The sequence below is a fragment of the Theobroma cacao genome, chromosome 1, assembly GCF_053813885.1.
Source record: "Theobroma cacao isolate CCN51 chromosome 1, ASM5381388v1, whole genome shotgun sequence".
In the NCBI taxonomy this organism is placed as follows: Eukaryota; Viridiplantae; Streptophyta; class Magnoliopsida; order Malvales; family Malvaceae; genus Theobroma; species Theobroma cacao.
In genome coordinates this window covers 2,629,399-2,650,551 of record NC_142639.1, presented here as the reverse complement: position 1 = coordinate 2,650,551, position 21,153 = coordinate 2,629,399, and the positions used below count along the sequence as shown (strand labels likewise).

General features: G+C 38.7%; 3 protein-coding genes across 4 annotated transcripts; 2 read left to right on the top strand and 1 right to left on the bottom strand.

Moving 5' to 3' along the window:
- The first annotated feature begins 156 nt into the window (after positions 1 to 156).
- Positions 157 to 4,263, top strand: LOC18611119 (pentatricopeptide repeat-containing protein At5g39350-like). 2 transcript variants are annotated; one of them, XM_088803148.1, is made up of 2 exons: positions 157 to 877; positions 1,427 to 4,262. In XM_088803148.1, the coding sequence occupies exons 1-2, from the start codon at positions 245 to 247 to the stop codon at positions 3,095 to 3,097; spliced, it is 2,304 nt and encodes a 767-aa protein (XP_088659274.1). In that variant the 5' UTR covers positions 157 to 244; the 3' UTR covers positions 3,098 to 4,262. The 2 variants fall into 2 exon arrangements, with proteins under 2 accessions (XP_088659274.1, XP_007047244.3); XM_007047182.3 differs by having other exon boundaries at positions 157 to 4,263.
- A 1,772-nt stretch (positions 4,264 to 6,035) lies between these two features.
- LOC18611118 (ethylene-responsive transcription factor ERF114-like) lies at positions 6,036 to 7,102 on the top strand. The gene has a single exon (XM_018124861.2). It carries the CDS (start codon positions 6,083 to 6,085, stop codon positions 6,722 to 6,724), a length of 642 nt encoding a protein of 213 aa, XP_017980350.2. The 5' UTR covers positions 6,036 to 6,082; the 3' UTR covers positions 6,725 to 7,102.
- A 3,467-nt stretch (positions 7,103 to 10,569) lies between these two features.
- LOC18611117 (uncharacterized) lies at positions 10,570 to 20,474 on the bottom strand. Its single transcript, XM_007047178.3, has 8 exons — positions 20,316 to 20,474; positions 14,803 to 20,079; positions 14,455 to 14,669; positions 14,231 to 14,375; positions 13,307 to 13,505; positions 12,885 to 13,220; positions 12,085 to 12,779; positions 10,570 to 11,699 (listed from the first exon to the last, which is right to left on the bottom strand). The coding sequence occupies exons 2-8, from the start codon at positions 19,921 to 19,923 to the stop codon at positions 11,043 to 11,045; spliced, it is 7,368 nt and encodes a 2,455-aa protein (XP_007047240.3). The 5' UTR covers positions 19,924 to 20,079; positions 20,316 to 20,474; the 3' UTR covers positions 10,570 to 11,042.
- Positions 20,475 to 21,153: the final 679 nt, after the last annotated feature.

Here is a 21,153-nt window from a genome sequence, read left to right as displayed (position 1 = left end):
AGACTACCCTCTTTGTTTTTATAAAATTAATAATAATTATACTAAGATTATAAGTTATCTCTGCTCCTTTTACATATATACTAACTCCCACACACCACACCCCCTCCCTCCCCCAAAAAAACAATGAAAGAAGAAGAAGAAGAAAGCCCTCATAAATCGTGAAGGCTTGTATGAAGTCGAAACTCCAAATGATGAACAATAACTGACAGCGGGAAACCCATAGCTCGAAACGGAAACGGCAGCCATGGTTTTAAATCTTCCTCGGCGTTCCTTTCCAAGTTTCTCAGATCTTTTGAAACGCTTTAAGCCTCTTAAATCCCTTCTCATTGTACACGGTTTCAGTAAAAGCAACTTATTGCTAGGACAATTTCTCAAATCTTGCTTTAATCTGGGTGCTCCAAATTTAGCTCTCTCCGCATTTCACAAAATTCAAAACCCAAACTTATTATTCCAAAACTTAATGCTAAAGGGTCTTTCTAACCATGGTTTATATGAAGATCTTTTATCTGTCTATCTAAAATGCCGGGTCTTGAATTGCCCATCTGATGATTTTACGTTTCCTTTTGTGATTAAGGCTTGTTCAGCTTTAGGTGCTTTTGGGATTGGAAAACAGATTCATTGCATTGTTTTGCGCAAAGGGTATGAAAGAAATGTTGTTATAATGACTTCTTTAATTGGTTTTTATGCGAAAAATGCCGCTCCAAGCATTGCTCGGAAACTGATTGATGGAATTTCTGAACCAGACCTGGTTGCGTGGAATGCTTTGCTTTCTGGTTATTGTTTTAATGGACTTGATAAAGAAGCACTGAGGGTTTTCATGGAAATTCAGGGAATGTACATAAAGCCTAATGTGAGTACTTTGGCAAGTATAATTCCGGTATGTACTCGGTTGGAGTATTCTGCTCTTGGTAGATCTCTTCATGGTTTTGCTGTTAAATGTGGATATTTCTTGGATGATTTTTTGGTGCCTGCTTTTATCTCGATGTATAAAAGTGAAGTGGATTTATCCAGTGCTAGGAAATTGTTTGACTTTGCTGTGGAAAGGAATGTTTGTGTTTGGAATGCTATGATCCATGGGTATATGCGGAACGAGAGGTTTTTTGAAGGTTTTGAGATGTTTCGGGAAATGCTTCGAGCTGATGTGCGGCCTAATTCAGTCACATTTGTGTGCACAATTCCTTCATGTGAGAACAATTTTAATATTTGGTACGGTGGATCTCTCCATGGTTTTGGTATTAAACATGGCTTAGGAAACCAGGTTTCTGTATTGACAGCTCTCGTATCGATGTATGCTAAGCTTGGGGAAATAAATTTAGCTGAATTTTTGTTTAATCAGATGCCTAACAAAAAGCTGCTGTCCTGGAATGTGATGATTTCTGGTTATGTAAATAATGGGCTATGGATTGAAAGTTTGGTCGCATTTCAGGAAATGCATTTGGAAGGATTCAGTCCTGATGCAGTCTCAATTGTTAGCATCCTTTCTGCCTGCTCCAACCTTGGTGGCATTTTACTTGGTAAATCGGCCCATGCATTTGTAGTTAGAAGAAGTTTTGAAACAAATATTAATGTTTCAAATGCACTACTGGGATTTTACTCTGATTGTTGTCTACTCTCCACTTGTTTTAAGCTATTTCAAAAAATGGCAAATAAAAATACTGTATCATGGAATACTTTGATATCTGGGTATGTACACAGTGGACAAAAGGAGAAGGCAAACATGATTCTTCACCAGATGCAGAAAGAGGGAGAGAAGTTGGATTCTGTAAGTTTGCTAAGTATTCTTTCTTCTTACACTGAGAGCGAAAATTTCAGGCAAGGAACAATGCTTCATGGTTATGCCATCAAAACTGGGTGTGACTCTGATGTTTCTTTAACAAATGCACTAATTAGTATGTGTTGTAACTGTGGAGAGATTGATGCTGGAACATCATTGTTTGATGTCATGCCTGAGAGAAGTGTGGTTTCTTGGAATTCATTAATGACTGCCTTCCGGCATTACAACTTATCAAATAACGTTTTAAACTTGTTTGGTCAAATGATAAAGGAGGATCAGAGACCAAATCAAGTAAGTTTGCTAAACTTATGCCCTGTATGCCACACACTGTCACAGGGTAAGTCCATCCATGCTTTTGCTCTCAGAACAGGAATAATAGAAGAAACCACTCTTCTTACATCTCTTATCTTCATGTATGCTAGATTTGGAAAGATAAATTTGTGCCTTTTACTTTTTCAAATGGGGAGAAGGAGGCATATTTCTTTGTGGAATGCTATAATGTCTGTGCATGTTGATACCAAAAATGCCCAAAGAGCAGTTGCTTTTTTTCGTGAATTGCTCCAGATATGTTTGGAACCTGACAATATAACAATTTTAAGTTTAATATCTGCATGTATTTTAGTAAATAGCCTACATCTAGCAGATTCTGTGATGGCCTATGTGATACACAAGGGCTTTGACAAAGATGTGGTAGTTACTAATGCCCTCATAGATCTATATGCAAGATGTGGAAACATTGTGGATGCAAGATTGCTGTTTGACTACTTGCTTGAAAAGGATGCTATCTCTTGGAGTGTGATGATTAATGGATACAAATTGCATGGAGATGCTAGAGGTGCCATCGAAATTTTTTCAAGGATGCAACTTTCAGGGGTGAGCCCTGATGACATTACTTATTTAAGTCTTTTATCAGCTTGTAGCCATGCTGGTTTCGTTGAGAAAGGCCAGAGGGTGTTCAACTATATGGTTGAAAATGGGGTATCTCCAAGAACAGAGCATTATGCTTGTATGGTTGACCTTCTTGGGCGAACCGGTCACTTGCATGAAGCCTATGATATAGTTAGTAGACTGCCATATAAACCTTCTGTAGGCATGCTTGAATCTTTGTTGGGTTCTTGTAAAATCTATGGGGACGTTGAACTTGGAGAGAGAATTTTTCAGATGCTCTCTGAAATGTATCCACAAAATTCAGAATCCTATGTCATGCTTCACAATATTTATGCAGCAGCAGGAAAGTGGGGAGATGCTAATAGAGTTCGGTCTAACATAGAACGAAGACTACTAAGAAAACATCCTGGTTTTAGTCTTCTAGTTGGAGATTAACATCACAATTAGCCGTTCTCTGAGGTGTGCTAACAGTAAATGAATGTCGACATGAATGTTCAGCAAGTTGTCTGAAGCGTTTATGCTAACAGTAACTGAATGTAAATACCAGTAGACAAAGACCTGTCGTAGGTGATCCGCTGAGCTCTATGTGAACAAATAGCAGCCGGGGAAGCAGTTCTTTAACGTATGCTGCAAGTAGATGAAGTTCGATTCAGGTAGACAAAGTCGTGATGGAGGCGATCCACAAGATCCGTGTGAACTAATGGTAGCGGAGAAACACCAGGATCAGCAGTTATCTGAAGTATGCCAACAGCAAATTAATGTCAATACAAGCCGCGTCGGATGTGATCTCCACCGAGCGTCATGTGCACTAAGTGCTAGCCGAGGAACTGGTCCAAAGAACACTTCGTTCTTCCACTGTTTACAAGATTGACCTATGCAGCATGGGGACTCGTTTAATGCAAATCCACACATTTAGAGAGCTAAGAAATGTGTTAATCTGGAGCTTTAACCACAATCCACTTTGACTAAGTCAAGAACAAATTTAGGGTCGACCCATGATTTTCTGAAACTGAAAAGTCAGAACCCCACAGTAGGAAACGACAGCTGAAGGTGAAGCGGCGAACGTAAATGCTGATGCAGTGAGCACAAAAGCAGCCTGAACCCAGAGACAGCAAATGGTTCAGGCAACTGAGGCAAGTCGGACGAAAAGTGGGCGGTGGATAAGAAAAGATGGAAGAATCTTCGTTTCACACGGGATGGTTTAGGCCGGAGAAAAAGATATTATTGGCGAAGAATGAATACACAAGTCGGACTAGGTATCAAACTAGTCCTTGCCAACCCCCCCCCCCCCCCCCACCTCTGGGTGTGGGGGGACACCTTTTGTTTGTTTTTTTCTTCTGATTTGATAATGAATGGTGCACTTTTGTTCTTCACCCTGAGTTTTGACAGCAGGCACGACTTTCACATGACAAAATAGTACAAAACCAAGAAAAGTTCAAACGTTGGTAAGTTGGGTCCATGCCTATAATGACAACTCCAAGCTCTCTCCATTTTGTTTGGGAAAGTTCCACAGACACACTTCCACAGTTAATAACCCCAAAATGGTACTCTTTAGTAGCATTTAATTCCCTTTGTTATTAAAGTGACAATGCACAATTATTTGTTTAATTCTTTTTCAACCTTTGTATAACTTTTGAAAATGTTGTCAAAAGAAATACAAAGTTTTATATAAGTAAACTTATTTTATGTTCAACGGAAAACATATGAAATAAGTTGCAATAAAAAACTTTAATTGGACTCAATTATATTACCCAAATTCAACATGATTGGAACATGAATTTACTTCGATTATCATTAAGTTAGAATTAATCAATAATCATTCATCAAATTTTGTTCCTATCTCAAATATTTGATTAAGCTAGTACATTACTCAAGTCAAAGTATTAAAAGATTCAAATTCAAAATTTATTAAATTATAGGAGTATGAATCTACTTCATTCAAGAGTATTTTATTAGTAATTAGATGGGATTAAGGTGAAATTTGTCTTTTAAATTATTAACTCAATATTGAGTATTTTAATATTATTGATTTTTTTATTATGCTTTCGTTAATTTTTAACAAAAAATAAAAATATTTTCAGTAAAGTACTCTCACATTTAATTTTTAATCATAATTTTACACGAGTCTATTAGTTTTCGAAATAAGCATTTCATCCCAAAAACATAAACATTGTTAATAAAAAATATAAAAAGATTAAAATATTTTTTCTTCTTTATTAATTTTAAAAATTATTATTATATAATTTTTAAAAAAAAATTAAAAAGCACTCAAGAGAGGTGCTTTTAAAATTAATAAAAGTTATATAATAGTAATTTTTAAAATTAATAAAAAATAAAATTATTTTTTAATATTATCATGTCATTAAATTAATACAAACATTAACGATTGACTAACAGCTGAACCTATGTATTCAATAAAAAATATTTTTTTAAAATAAAATATCTATTTTAAAAATTAATATATTTATTTAAAATTTTAATTAAAACTTAAAAAATGAGGTATTTTATCTAAACATATTAGTAAACTTGACAATTTTATACACAACACGTTAATACGATATGAAAAGACACGGGGTTAAACAGGTTTGGATTTACTCTTAACGTGCTTCTTATCTAATTGTGTCTAATACGTTTAAGATACGAAAATTTTCGTGTTTTAACTTATCAAGTACGAGTAACACGTTTAAATACGTTTAATTAATCGTGTTTAAACGTGTATACATGACACGCTTATAACTTATTAAAAATTAATAGTCAAAAACTGTTTTAGCCTTATTTAAATAATTTTAAATTTTGTTTTGTTAGATTTGATGTTCTTGTTATTTTGTTTTATTATAATTGTTCTTATAATTATTGATTTTAAATTTAAATAATAAAATTATATTTAATTATAAATATTTTTATTTAACTATGTTAAATACATTAATCGTGTTATTAATCGTATTATTGACATGTTTAACAAACGTATCGTATCGTATTATATGATTATTAAATATATATATATATTTTTAAATTTAAGATATGAATAATATTTATATCGTATTTATATTTATTTTTAATGTATTTTGTGTTTAATAATATTTGACATATTTAAAATATAAAAATGTGAATTATTAAATTTACATATTAGATATTGGGATTGCAGTTAATCGGCTAAGGCTGCGCTGGAAAGCATAAGTAGAGCTACTGACAGAATTTACCCTGCGAAGCCGCTTAAAAGGAGCAACGGACCCCACTAATCCAAATCCAATAAAACACAAAAGAAGAAAATATCTGACCAGACTCCATCCCGCGTGCGAATACCTCACAGCTGTCAAATTCCTCCCTATATAAACCCTTTCCTTTCCAAAAAAAAGGGGACGTTTGTCACAATTCGCAAATCCAACTCAACTAGTACCTTCCCAAAACACCCTTCACGTCATGGAAAATTACAACGCAGGCCACCTGCGAGCTTTGACTCGTGCCCAGGAACATGAAATCATGGTCTCCACCCTCATGCAGGTAATCAACGGCGAACGACCTTCCACGTCAGTGTTTGCTTCAAGTAGTCGGACCGACAATGTGTTTAATTGCAGCGACACGTGTGTTGCTATGCAACTCAACGGTAATAATGAGTATTTCAACAGCATTTTCCCGCCAAGCCAACAAAGACATCAGCAGCAACAACTGCCACCCAGGGCGCAGTCAAACAGGAGAAACAAGAGGACGCATTACAGGGGAGTACGGCAGAGGCCGTGGGGGAAATGGGCGGCGGAGATTCGAGACCCGAAACGGGCTGTTCGGGTTTGGCTGGGGACGTTCGACACGGAGGAAGCTGCTGCCAGGGCTTATGACAGGGCGGCTGTCGGGTTCCGTGGAGATAAAGCAAAGGTCAATTTCCCACTGTCAGATTACAAAAAGGAACGAGAAGAAGAAGAAGAAGAAGAAGAAAAGAAGAAAGAAATTCCAGAAGAGAAAGATAACAGCCATGAAGAAAAAGGACAGAACAGTAAAGAAAAGGATGATGAAGAATGGCAAATATTTTCAGATGAAGAGTTTAGGGAGCTAATGATGATGGATTAATGGCTGGCTCGCTTTTGTTAGGCAGGGAAGAGGATGGCACACTGGTTTAGTTTTATTAATCACGTGTTTCTATATAAATGCGTTTAAGGTCAACTTTTATAAGTTAGATAATGAGAATCCTGTTGAAGCTAATACTTGCATGCAACCTGCAATGGCAGTTTAACACTTGTTCAAACTCAACTTAAGTCCTTAACAGCTATTACTCCTCTCAGCTCTTGTATTTACGTGTTGTCATACATGCTTAGTTCTTAATGTATTTTAACACTTGTTTTATACTTGTGACCAAGTGTTGTAGGCTATTATTCACGTATGAGTCTATTGTACTTAAATAGCTTCAGCAACTAATAATGAATTGGATGAACTTTAGTTTCTCGCTAAGCATTTTTGTTCATCCCTGTTTTTCCTTGCCTGTAACAGAGGCTGCATCATGCAACCATATCCCAACTTCTTCCAAATCACAACATGGTATCAGAGCATAATTTAAGGTCTTAAGGGACCGAAACTCTGAATATCACTACAAAATCCTCCAAAAAAAAAAAACTTGTCCTTTGAGCATGGCAAATAGTAGTACATTCTCTCATCAAATACCACCAACCCTTAATGGAGCCAACTACTCCATTTGGTCTGTAAACTTGAGAGCCTACATGAGGGCCTACAACCATTGAGATATGGTTGAATATAGAACAAGACTAGTGCAAGTTTTGAATCCATTAAAGGAGTTTGAGGTCCTAAAGATGAAGGACAACAAAACTATGAAGGCCTGCAGAGATAAGGTCAAGCAAGACAAATCAAGTGAGATAGTTGGGAGAAAATTTGTTCAATGTGTCCAGAGATTCGAAGCTAAAATATCTTCATTAGATGAGTAAAGAATCTCTCCAAACTGACACTTACTGAAGTCGTGACTCCTCTCCAAGCTACAAAGCAAAGGAAAGCAATGTGCATGAACAACAACACAGAAAATGATTTGATGGCCAAGTTCAAAGACAAGGGTGCTTTGCAATTTGGAAAATCTTTGAACAAAAAAAGACATGCAATAAGTTTGAACATGTGGAAAAGGTTTACAAGAATAAACTTAAGACATAAGAAAAGCTAGCTCAAATAGAAAAGAAGGCTCATGCAGAGGAAGAGCATTTGTTCATGGCTATGACCAAAGCCAAAGTTTCAGCTTCAGAGGAATGAGCTGATGTTTTGCACACAAGTATTAAGGAGTATTGAAGCTAATACTTGCATGCAACTTGAAGTAGCAGTTTAACACTTGTCCAAACTCAACTTAAGTCCTTAATAGCTATTACTCCTCTCAACTCTTGTATTTATGTGTTGTCATGCATGCTTAGTTCTTAATGTATTTTAACACTTGTCTTATGCTTGTGACCAAGTGTTGTAGGCTATTATCCACGTATGAATTTATTGTACTTAAATAACTTCAACAACTAGTAATAAATTGAATGAACTTTAGTTCCTTACTAAGCATTTTTGTTCATCTCTATTGTTCCTTGCCTGTGACAGAGGCTGCATCGTGCAGCCATATCCCAACTTCTTCCAAATCACAACAAATCCTTGGAAACATGGAGGACACAATTCTCTTTTATGGGTTATCAAACGACCATGTTTCAATCTCAATCTATATTACTTTTTGTTTGCTTTGAGCACACTTTATGCCAGCTCTCACAAGATGCCATGTGTCTACTTTTAATGACTAATTATTACTTATTTTGTTTTAATGTTTTTTCTTTCTCTCTCATATTTTGATTTTAATTTTTTTTCTCTCGTATCTTTTCCCATCTTTCTCTATTATCAGATTGTTGATAAATCTTCTTTCTTCTAATGCTTGTTGTTGTTCTAGCAAGAAAAGCAAATAAATCATGACCTAGGATTGGTAGTTGTCCGATCGGGTGATTAGCACAATCAGATGAAAGGTGAGGATCAAAGCAAGGAGTGGGTAGAGAAGGCTGCTGCTGTAGAAGGAGTTGCACCACCGGAGACCAATTAAAGTTGGGATCTGCTGGAAGTGGTACTGGTGAAATAGAAGAGAATGGTGGAACCTGTTTTTTTTTCCCGATCCTCATTGATGCAAGATTAAATTTTCTTTTGACTTTCTCTCAGAAAAAAAAGAACAAAGAAACCCAAACAGAAGCTGAAGAAACCAAGCAAAAAACACAAAGAAAAATAACAGGGAGAATAAGGAAGTGATCTTTCAAGTCAAAGGGATTAGATTTTGCTACGAGATCAGTAACAGAGAGAAGGAAAATAAAGAGAAGATAAAACCCAAATACTACCTGAAATTGATTTGTGAGAGGGAAAGAGAAAGAAAAAAATTAAAATAAAATAAATATTAATTAACAATTAAAAATAGACACTTGACATCTTGTGAAAGGTGAGGCACGAATTGGAGGCAGGATTTGGATTCCCTGGGGCTTTACTGACCGGGATTCTCACACTTGTCAGATGAAGGAAATGATGTACGGATAAGGTGAGTGTGGTTCAAAACGCAAAGCTCGTCTACAGCTTTGAGTCGTTGGTCAAAATACCCGGACGTGTCTATCCTAATGTATTTTATTCAATTTAGTTATTATACTTCAATTAAAAGAAATCTAGTTTTTTCCTTCTCTCTCTCTCTCTCTCTCTCACTTCTCTGTGGTAGAAGCCTCAGAGAAGCCTCTCCTCTTCGCTCCCTCCTTCTCTTTACTTTTTCCACAGATTTCCTCTCCTTTGTTCGATCCCACACTGGAAGTCCCACACAAGAAGAATGCACTCCATTTCGATTTTCGGATCATCCGACCCGAACCTAAACCAACACAAAGAAAAAGGAATTGTTTTTGAGTTTCTTTTAGCCTCGACTGGTTTTGAGTTTCGGTATTTGGGATCCGGATTTGGATTATTTCATTTTTTAAAATTATTTTATCTGTTTAATTTGTTGTTTATGGATAAGAATGTTTTAATTGTTTAATTATTGTATCATTTTATTTAATTATTATTATGATGTTTGATAAAGGATTTTTCTTAATGTCTCCGTACGGCATTTCTTGTTTCCATTGAGATTGTTGTTGTTTCGTTTGTACCATTTATAACTCTAATATATTTTTTTGGTGGATAAATGAGGTTTTTTCTTTCCTGGAAAATGCGAGATGTTTGGCTGATGAGAAAACAGTGGAAAATAAACAAGGTTTTATGTTTTAGCGATGAAAACAAGAAAAGTAATTTAGTTTTTTAATTTTAAAAATTATCCTAATTTAATTTCTCTCTAATGAATCTAATTTAGCTGTTAAAAAAGATGACATGATACTAACAATTAAAAGTAGATGGCACCTCGAGTAATTAGACCAAAAAATTTATCATTGTATCTAAATTTTTATTTTTAATAATTTATTATTATTTTTTAAAAAATTAAATTATCTTGAAATCATCTCTTATTTCTTTAAAAAAATTGACATAATAATATCTTAATATGTCATATCATAATCTTCTAACATATCACGTCATTATGATATACTAATACTGATGCCATATTATCACGATAATAACTCGAACTTTAATAATGACGTAATAAGTGATGTTATATCACCACATTAACATGTCAAGTAGATATGTTAACATACCATTTATACTAACTATTACTTCAGTAAAAATATATCACGTCAATATCACATTATTTTTGATGTCTTAAATTAAATATAAAAAAAATTAAATTAAAACAATCTTCAAAATTAAAAAATTAGATTGTTTCAATTTAAGTACAGAAGTTAAATTTAACAAAATAGAAACCTCTGGGTTATTTTGACCAATCTTCATTAGCTCTAGTCCTGCATTGACAGCTTTGATTTGGTAAAGAAGAGAACCAAAGAAGATGAATGGAAATGAGTAGGGGAGATATATCCCCAAAGCCCATATTTATATTCATTACTAATCAGATGAAAAAAAATATCAGCGAGATCCCTAACAATTTTAATACATGAGCAAAACCCAAGACATTAGCAACCAACCATCGAGCCAGCTCCTTTGCACAGAACACTACATAGCGTCTACAAGGCCAAGTGCAACTAACACACTACCCAATAGGCCAAATGCCCATCTCTCTCTCTTAAAAAAACTCCAAACACCAAAATCAAAACTGCTCTTTACCAACAAGTAGTGCAAATTTTCATCAGAAAAACCAGCTTAGCTATTTTATAGATTCTGGTCAAAATCCAAAACTCATCACTCATCAGTCCCGTACTAACCCAAGTGGTTTTGGCAAAAAATCACAAAAAGGTACACATCTGGTGAAAAGAAATGCCATTAGTTCTTTTCGACCCAGTCCAAGAAGCTTATGTTCCTATTATCATGATGATGTTGTCGTGCCATTAGTGGTCTGTTTAGCCACATAAATCTGCTTCATCTTTGAAGTGGGAAAGTTCTTGTCTCCACCCATGGATTGGTTTCTTCCATGGAAACCCATTCTGCGATGGATCCATTCACCAGAGCCGTTCTTTTGTGAAAACCCACTTCCTCTCTGATGACTATACCCCGAGGAGTTACTGTAATGCTGGGAAGATATATTCTTTTGCTGGGAAGACTGAGCCTTATATGCAGAATTTGTGCTCTGGCCACTACTTTTAATACCACCACTATTTTGAATATCAGTCTTGCCAGCATCTGCAACTGTGGTAATTGCCAAGCTCTTAGCAACATTCTGACCTGAAGTTACAGCAATGCTGGAGCTAGATGGTTCCACCAACCCTAGTTCATCAGGTAACTGTGTGACAGTTGCATCTGTTGCCACAGGGAATTTCCGACTGCTATCAGACGGTGTTGATGTTCTAGACTCAGGGAACCTGTTGCTAGTCAATGACTGGTCAACAGGAGGCCCCTGGCTGAACTGAGAAGCTAGTACACCTTCTGCCTGTTGTTGTAATGGCATTGATGGTGGAACAGACTGAAGAGGTGAAGCAGGAACATGATGAGACCACCGTGCTTGGACCGACATGTCTGGAGTGGACTGAAGTAGAAGTTTTAAAATAAGCATTAGTCAGATCAGATCAAATAACACATGTCAAACAAGATCTTCAATAATTCTAATCATCCAGCATTATAAGTGCACCTATTCAATAAAATCTAGCTTAAAATCATTGATGACTACATCTAGAACATCCATATAGACCTCTAACTTTTGAATTGCAATATAATTAAGAATCTTAAGAAAAAGAAAATGAGAAAGAAAGAACTCTTTCCGTACTTAATTTGTTGATAACAAAACAAAAAATTAATGTTCTAGATACAAATTAATTTGAAAAAATGGAGACTAAGACTCAAAAAAAAAGCAACCCAGATGACCATTAGTGATGCTGACAGTTTAATAGCTTGAGGTTTGCTAAAACTTGTACCTGGAAAGGAGAAACATCAAACATAGCAAGTGGAGATGCCATGGGCAGAAGAGGCGACCCAGGGCCAGGGGCAAGATGCTGGATTTGAGCAGGTATGTTGGTAGAATTACGCTGAGAAGATGCCATATTCATATTGTTCAAATCCCCTTCACCACCACCCATTGCAGAAGAAGCAGGGTTGTGCTTCCAGTCAGGTTGCTTTCCCGATGGGATGTAGGTTGTACCCATGAAACTTAGTCCAAACTGTCCAACTGGAGCAAAATGATTGTACACAACCATATGCGGTGGGCCTTGAACCCCAGGGATGCCTCCAGGTGGGCTGATAAAATGGCCAGTGAACCCCGCTGGAGGACCATAGAATGAATCTACTCCAGAATGGCATTGTTGCCAGGTCCCCAAGGGACCTGAAGCTGGTGTGCTACTCTTCTGGGACTGTGATTGCGTAGATGAAGATTCCTCATGTGGTCCAAAGGCAAAGATTGGACCCCCCAACATGGGATTCATTTCATAGAAGGGGAAATGCGAAGGAGGGCCTCCTGGAAAATGTGAAATCATCTGGCTTGAAGAATTTTGTGGACTAGGTAAAGGTGGCCATAAAGAAATTGGTGGGTTCTCAACAGAAAGATCTGCAGGAAGAGAAACACTTAGAGACTCTTCAGCCTTTGATTGACTTGCTAATTGCTGATCACCATCACCTGCAAAATGGACAAAAAAAAGAAAAGCCAACTTGGATATTAGCATCCATACAAGCAAAAACATACAAGGCTCCTGCCGTGACTGCAGACTATTTTGTTACCCACCTGTAGTGATAACTTCAATGTCTGCACCCCCAAAACTTTTATTATCAGAAGCAGAAACGGTGCAGGTACCCATCCCATTCCCAACAATCTCATCACTAGTTATCGCTGCAACAGCAACAGCTGAAGCAGCTGCTTCAGCTTCAGCTTCACAGTCTTCCAAATCAACACAAGATTCATTTGAGTGCTTCTCTTTTTCAAAGAAAAGGGTGCAATCATTCTCGGCTGCAGAAAGATTGCGGGAGATCTGAATTTCTGATCGAGATGGACCTGGAGGGCCAATCCCATGTGAAACAGCACGGTTGCTAGGAGTGAGAACTGTTGGAGATGTAACTGCTCCTGTATAAAGTAATGATATCCTTCAGATACGGGGCAACAGTAAACCCAAGAATCTATATAATATCAGAAAGAAAGAATACACTCACCAAATTGTATTTTCTCCCCAGCAAGCAAAGAATTTATTGGACTGGCAGCAGAAGAAAATGACTTGTCCTTCAATACGATGGATGAGGATGGCATGCTGGGCTCAGTAACTGAGCTAGTGCGATCTCCAATAGATGCACGAGTATCAAATTGAACAGGCTTCATAGCATCATCAAGTTGGGTCTGTGTCAGTGTCATTACCTAGGAAATAAAAACCAAATAAGTTCCAGACTTCCTCCAACGTATAGTCCAAATAATTAGAAGAGAGAATACCAGCATGTACAAGCTTAATAATCTAGAATAAACTCAGACTAAATGCATAAAAAAATAACCTGAAAATACATGACAGTTAATCAACCTTCACATGACAAGTTCACTCATAATAAGAATGCAGAATATACCAGCCTGAAGTTATAAGGAAAAACGGTACAACAAAAGTCAGCAACGGATTAAAGTTTGCAGTACCATAGTCTAAAGTATGACTAAAGGCATCCTGGAAACACAACACAACAAAGTGCAGAAATGCACAGACACAAGTGCATGCAGATGTGCACAAAAATTGTATAAGAGGACGAATGAATGCATTACACATACTGAACCCCAACCCAACTTGAAGATGTTGAAGAAAAGTCCAGAAGAAAGCAACCCAGAAAGTAAGGCCTGAGCATGCTGATAGGCATGTATATAAATTATCAGATTCCAAAGTAGCGACAAAAATAACACAGGTGCTAGGAGCTACATAGTCAGATCAGTCAGAATATAAAACAAGGGGAGAGAAAAGAATTCCATGAAACCCATGAAAAGATGCACAAAAGGCAAATTGAGTAATCATCAGAATTCCATGAGTCTTGCAGATATATTAGAAACAGAGCACAGTGTTAAACTGCTATCAAAGTTAGTAAGTCAGTAAATGCAATTATTCATACCTGTTGATTAATGCGTGAATTACCCCACGAACCCAAAGATGTCTGAACATTATCAAGAACCTTACTCTTGCTCTCAAACATGAAGCCTGATACTAGGTTTGGTCCACCACCTGAGGTGGCTGGAAGAGAGGTTGTCTGGAGCGACCTGTAGAAAATCATCACATTAGCAATCTGTATGCATATTTTTTAGATGTACATTAAATTCGTTTGGAGAGTGTATATACTTCACTCCCTGCGTTCTTAGATCCGCCTGTGCATCAGTTTTAATGGCAGGAGTACCAATTGGAGCCAAGGGTTGGGACACTACAGTTGCCCCAAATCCTGCTGATACAAAATCAGAGCGCACATTGTTAACTACTCCACTTGCTGAAGAAGAATTTCTATTTGAGCTGGCTGAGACCGTGGTACTTTGTGGGGTTGCACGAGGTTTTCGTGGTGGCTGTCATTAAAAATTAAGTAAATGATGTTAATCAGCATGGACTTATTGCACGGAACCAGCAAAAAGAACGGGAGAAAACATCTTATTGTAAAGTAAGTGACAAAAATAGTTTTAGTTCAAAGTGCATTAGAACCTTTGCAACCCGAGACTTTGCTTTGAATTCTTTTTCTCTCTGCTCACGTCTGTCATTAAGCATTTGCCTCTTTGATCTGACCTCGATGAAGTCATCTTCATCACTGGGAGCTTCTATTCCAGGTTGCTCAAAAACACGCACAATGCCGCTTTGCAAAGGAGCATCTACATCCTCTTCAATATTCCTCTTAAGATTACCTTCCTCAAAGCGTGAGATATTCTGACTCCTCATCAATGATTCTTTTCCCAATCCCTTTTCATTCCTGTTCCCAGAATCTATCTCCTGGGAACTGCCCAGAGCTGAATTGGAGCATTCTGATTCAATTGTCTGTTTTGATTTATTCACCACAACAACTTTCCTCACCCCATTTCTTGTGGAAAATCCAGTACTCCTTCCATTGGCATTTGATTTTTCATCCAGCCCTAGTTCATTGGGGTGGTTTGAAGAAACCATTCCAGTAGACTGCTTCTTATCAGAATTTTCCCTAATTCTAAACTCTGTTCGAGGACGTCGAGCCCTCCTTTGATATCCACTAGACTCTTGACGAGAGGCCTCAGAAGCAAGAGAAGCTGATCTTGGGTTAGATCCTTTAACTGTAAAGACATACTTTTTCCCCCTATTACTATAAGTTTGGCCCCTTAATCCACTTAACTCTCTCTCTTTTGAAACTGACTGGGACGATGTGAGAACAGTTTGAACTTCACCTTCTAATTGTTTACTAGACAGCCCTTTGAAGTTTCTACAAACTGAATTCTGTTGCCCTTGGTCTTCTGAAGGGAAACCTGACCCGGACCTAGCTGTGTTATCACCAATATTTGATCTCTCCACATGACCATGCTGTTTCATAACATTTTTCCTGGCTGGTATGGAAATTTCCTCTTTCAACACATTCCCCTGTGATAAATCCAATGACCTTGGAAGACCTGACTGGTTATCCAAAAGAGATGAAACTTCGTTTTTCATCAGACTATTTGCAGAGGTGTCTTGACTGGGCTGAACAGGCAGACAGACTCCAGGGTTCTGGTTCAAGGAGAAGTTGACTGGAACATTTGGCTGGACAAAAGACACAGCTTGAGGAGCCAATGGCAGCACTCCCTGGGAAATAGGAGATGTATACCTTAGCTGGCCAAATTGAAAGATAGGGGGCTGTGACGGGTGCATTTGGGTGAGGGATGGGCCAACCTGAGGATGCAGATGAAGAGGCATCTGTATAGAACCAATCTGTATGGCTGGAACTGGAGATGGTATTAAAGAAGGACCTGAAAACAGCCCAAATTGAAGCTTAAGAGGTATTTCAGCCTGACTAGGAACAGAAGCAGCAGAAGGCATGCCACTCTGACCAGAAGATGAATGGGAAGACATGCTGACAGAAGAGGGGAGAGAATTTTCAGCCAACACACCAGTGCTTCCAGTAGCATTAAGATGATCCATTAAATCAGATGCTATCAACGCTTGAGGAGCAGTATTAGGCTGAACAACCAGATCTTGCATTGCCTTCTCAGTTTCCTGGAAGATTCTAGAAGAACTATCTAAACTCCCTTGGGACGGAGCATCCATAGACTGAAGGGTATTTCTATCACCATGCATCGCATCAAAAGATATGGTTTCTTCTACAGGTATCTGTTTTATTGCATAAGTAGAGTCCTCATTCCTTGAACTTCTTTCAAACTCATCATTAGGCATGCCAACCTCAACCCCCTCATTGAAGCCTAAGACCAAGTTGTCCATCATGTCAGGTGACTCCTTAACCTCTAGACGCATTTCATCAAACTCTTGAGCCAGGTCAATATTGCCATCATCTCCTTCATGCACTTCATCTTCTTCCTGGAATGCATCTTCATCCTCATCATATTCTTCTTGCTCCTGCAACTGTTCATTGTTATCAACAGTCCATTCCTCATCATTACTAGCTGAAATAGAACTTGAGGCAGTCCGAACATTCTCTTTCCCAGCTTCAGTAGGTAAGACAAGGGGTTCAAATCCCTGCCTTGGCAGGTCAACCTCTTTACCCTCTTCAGCTAATAACACTGCAGAATCTCCAGACTCATCCAAGTCATCATGAGAAAGATGAACCGGAGAATCTGGGGGGCTTGAAACTGAGAGGGATGACTGTGAGTCACACCCCGCTGCATTCCCATCCACTTTCTGCACCTCATTCTCAGTATTCTCAGGCTGAGTATCTATAATTCCATGCTGTACAAGATCGTCTTGATGACCACTATCATAAACTCTCTCCATGGCAGATCCACCTCTTGTGGCATGATTGTACTGTATCGCATTTTCTAAGAATGTTGAGGGACCAGGATGCTCCGGCTCACCTCTATATGAGGTTTTTTGCATTGAAGACAAAGATGGAGGAGGTAAAACACGAGGCTGCCTCACAGAATATCTTGACCTCCCAAGGGAATAAAGCCCATCACCCTCAGGGTTGTGATAGAATCTTTCAGGGTAAGGAGGATAAATATTACCACGAGATTGCTGCCCCCATGTGACATCACCATAATTCTCAGCTAGATTCTCATGATATTCAGATTCAATCTCAGCATTTCTGCCATACTGATCACCATCCCTAGAAACATTCCACCTCTGACCCTTTGGCTGACCAAAATCATCCATGTGGGGTTCTGGAACCTCTGCTCTATAGTAAGGCCTGGAAGACACGTATGCAGCACCTCCATATGACTCTTTCTTTGGAAATGGTCTTACCCCAACAGATCCATCTCGCCTGGGGCTATGGTGACCATTCTCTGTCTCTTGCCCAGTGAAGGCTGAGCTGTTTCCATTCTCAAATACATCTCTCCTCCATGAATTAAAGGGCTTACCTCTATCTGAAAATGCAGAAGAAGCATTAGAGAAGTGAGGCCTAGAAGTCATCTCAAAGGGTCTATTTAGACCAGAAGAATCAGAAGAAGCTGAAGTTGTGATTCTTTCCACCATCCTTTCACCATCTTCCCAATCACCCACATCTGTTGCTTTTGATACATCTCTTTCTTTCACCATCCCTGAAATTTTCTCATCCACTCCAGCAGAAAAATGACTACCACCCTTTGCTGCTTCAGCCTGCCTCTTGGCAATCCTTTCCTCCAACTCTAAGAGTTTTTGTTTAGCAGCCTGTTTCCTCCTTTCCTCCTCCATAAGAATCCTGCATTTTTCCTCCTCTCTAGCTATCCTCTGTTCTTCTGCCCTTTGCAAGGCTTCCAATCGCTCTTGTTCAGCTCTCCATGCAGCTTCCCTAGCTTCTTCTTCTAACCTTCTCAGCTGCTCCTCTTGTTCCCTTGCCAACCGCAATCTCTCCTCTTCTTCTCTACGGGCTTGCTCCAAAGCTCTTTCCTGTTCTTCAATAATCCGCCGCCGCTCCTGTTCTTGCAACTTCTGCACTCTCTCAAGTTCAGCCTCAAAAGATTCCCTGACAGGGTCATGAAAATCAGTTTGTTTAAACATATCTTTCTTCCTCTTGACCACCCCAACAAGATTTCCAGGAAAAGAATCCCGTCCATCAAACCCAGCAGCCACAAAGTCCTTCATGAAAGGGTCTTCTATATAAGGTTTTTCATTCTTAGACAATGGACGCTTCTCTCTACCAAAATTTAGTATTGGATCATTAACAGGAAGTCCTTTACCACCCAAAGAAAAAGATGACTTTGATAAGGAGCTATTCTGGAAAGCATCACCTTTGTATCTATTGTATTGGTCATTGCCATAACGCTCTCTTGTATTCCTCTCAGACCCTCTACTGCTAAATGAATCTGTTGTGCTGTTCCAAGCTTGTCTTCCTCCATGTCCATAACCCACATCCCTCCTAATATCATCCTGAGCATTGTCCCGGAAAGGCGATGGAATGTACTTATTCTCCTTTTCTCTGTTCATACTTGAAGGCCTTGTACCAAAACCATTTCTGTCACTTGCAATCTCTTGAGCACCAGCTCCCTCTTTAGGAAGAGGGGAAGAAGCTCTCCATCCATTCCCTTCCCGCCCTTCTCTACTTGGTGTTTTTGCATCTCTGCCATAAGGGTCCAATTTAAGGACTTCACTGGAAGGAGTTCGTCTAGTTTCATTGTCACGCTGTCCCCACCTGTCAAAAAGACTATGAGCTGGTTTGTGTAGCGGCCCACCAGCCCTTGGCATTTCCAAATCTCTATCCCGGTAAGCTTCACTTTTTGAATACCCATGATCCCTCCCACGGTCTGTAAAACCCTGACCTGTATCGCGTTCATCATCAGCCCAATCAGATCTTGGGTTCAAGCGCACCAATGGAAGTGGCCCAGGGAAGTATTCATCCTGCTTCCTGTCTTGCTCTACTAAACGAGAACCGCTTACACCGTAACCTTCGCTGCCATTCTCACTCAATTCATTGCCAACAGCAATTCTTCCCGGTTGCAATTGAGGACGCATATCAATAACTGAACTCAATCGAGAACCATCCCGATTCTCATTAGACAACTCCTCAACTGCTAATTGCTTCTGTTTCTGATTCAAACCATCCTTCTGTTTCTTTTCATTCCCCGATACAATAGGCAAAGCTGCCTGCAACGAAGGAAAATCCTCTCCCCTCAGCACTGTAGCTTTATCCAAAGGTGGAAAACCTTGTGCTGAAACAGACATCGAAGAAGTCGACCCTCCCACACCTGGCCTAGCCGAAGGCGGCATATAAACACCACTACTTCCCCTACTAACCCCATCACCAGTATTCAAACCCTGATCGACCCCATCATCCACATGATCACCACCACCAACCAACCCTTCTTTCTCCTGCAAAGCAACTGTACCGGGCTTTGTCCATCCCATGCCGGACGAAGACGGCCTTGGCCCACTACCAGGAATACCTCCACTGGCAGGCACACCACCGGGGCCCAACGAATCAAACCGCTCATGCTCCTTTCGCAAGGATGGCAAATTCAAGGGGGGTGGAACCGATAACTTGGGCCCAGCCTTTTGGGAGCTACGAGGCCGCGACAGGACCACCATTCCTCCCCCTCCTCCACCGCTAGCACCGGGTCGTGCCCGATTTGACCCATAAGAACCCGGATGATGTGAGTGGTAGTGATATTTAGATGATTGTTGGCCATAGGACTTGTTCAGATTGACTGAAACAAACTTATTTCCCACTCCGGGATTTGCCATCTGAGGGTCCAACCCGAACTTTTAACCCCTTTGACGGATTCCGATGATCCCCGCCAAGGCATCAAAACCCTAACCCTAGATTTTACTTCCCTCAACAGATCTCTCGTAGCAAAATTGATGATCAGATAATAAATCAATCAAAACCCTCACAACTCCCTGATCCAAATAAATTTAAAAAACCCCAAAATTTTAATATATTAATAAACTAGATCAATCTATAAGTTTTTTTATTAATTAGTGGCGCTACAAAACAAGAAGGAAAAGAAAAATAGCTCGAGAGAGTGTGTTATTTTAGTTTCTAACTAGGGTTTCTATTTAGATGTTAATTTTTATTTTCATTTTTAGAAAGAAAAAATATTCGGAAGAAAATGGAGTGTAGGATAAGGCCTTACCTCCGGGGCGTAGGATAGAGACGGCGGAAGCTAACGTGAGCCGCGCGGATTAGAAATCAAATGCCCTACTCACTCCGAACCACAGAGAGAGAGAGAGAGAGAGAGAGGAGAACGAGAACAGAGTTAAAAGCCCGAAAGAAAAATAAAGAACGGTTTTCTTTCCCCTTTTTTTGTTTTGTTCCCCTATATTTACTTTTATTTGTATTTTTGCCCCCAAATTTATTGTCTTTTTTGATTTCGTGTGTGTGTGTGCAGACTTTTAAAGTGTTGGACCTGTTTTTTTCCTTACAGGTTCGTGGATTGTACTTTGGACCGTAAATTACTAGATTGTGGAGCAGAGTTCTGTCTATTGAACTTCCGTGACTGTGATTTTTTACAGTTTGACAGCGGCAGAGATGGGTGGCAGCTGTAAGATAAAATTTGTACCGGCAGTGAATCTTTGTCTCTCTTTTAATCTTGAGATTGAGTATGGTAATACTTTGTACTGTACCTTTTTCCTTTAAAAAAAAGTTTGCCTGTGGATATTGGCGTCTAAAGTTGTTGGAGTAAAGAAATGGAAAATGATTTATTTTTTTAATCTTATTTAATTAATTGCTACTGATAAATGCTATTTATTTATATCAATTTAAAATGGAAACTTAACTTGGAAGTAAAAAAAGGATGTTAAGATAACATAATTGACATCCTACAAGATAAAAGAGCCATTAAAACAACTCTATCTTCCATCTTATATAGAGTCATTAAATAACAATCCACAATAATAATTAATAGGGTATTTGTATCTAAATCTGATTATAAAATTTAATACTCATATTTATCCACACCCGATTGATAATTA

Bases quoted from the DNA above. Each gene is read 5' to 3' on its own strand.
- LOC18611119 (XM_007047182.3), top strand. From the start codon at position 245: ATGGTTTTAAATCTTCCTCGGCGTTCCTTTCCAAGTTTCTCAGATCTT.
- LOC18611118 (XM_018124861.2), top strand. From the start codon at position 6,083: ATGGAAAATTACAACGCAGGCCACCTGCGAGCTTTGACTCGTGCCCAG.
- LOC18611117 (XM_007047178.3), bottom strand. From the start codon at position 19,923: ATGGCAAATCCCGGAGTGGGAAATAAGTTTGTTTCAGTCAATCTGAAC. The intron at 14,376-14,454 runs GTATATACACTC...GATTTTCTACAG, and splicing joins CTAAGAACGCAGGGAGTGAA to GTCGCTCCAGACAACCTCTC. The intron at 13,221-13,306 runs GTGAGTGTATTC...TACTTTATACAG, and splicing joins TGGGGAGAAAATACAATTTG to GAGCAGTTACATCTCCAACA.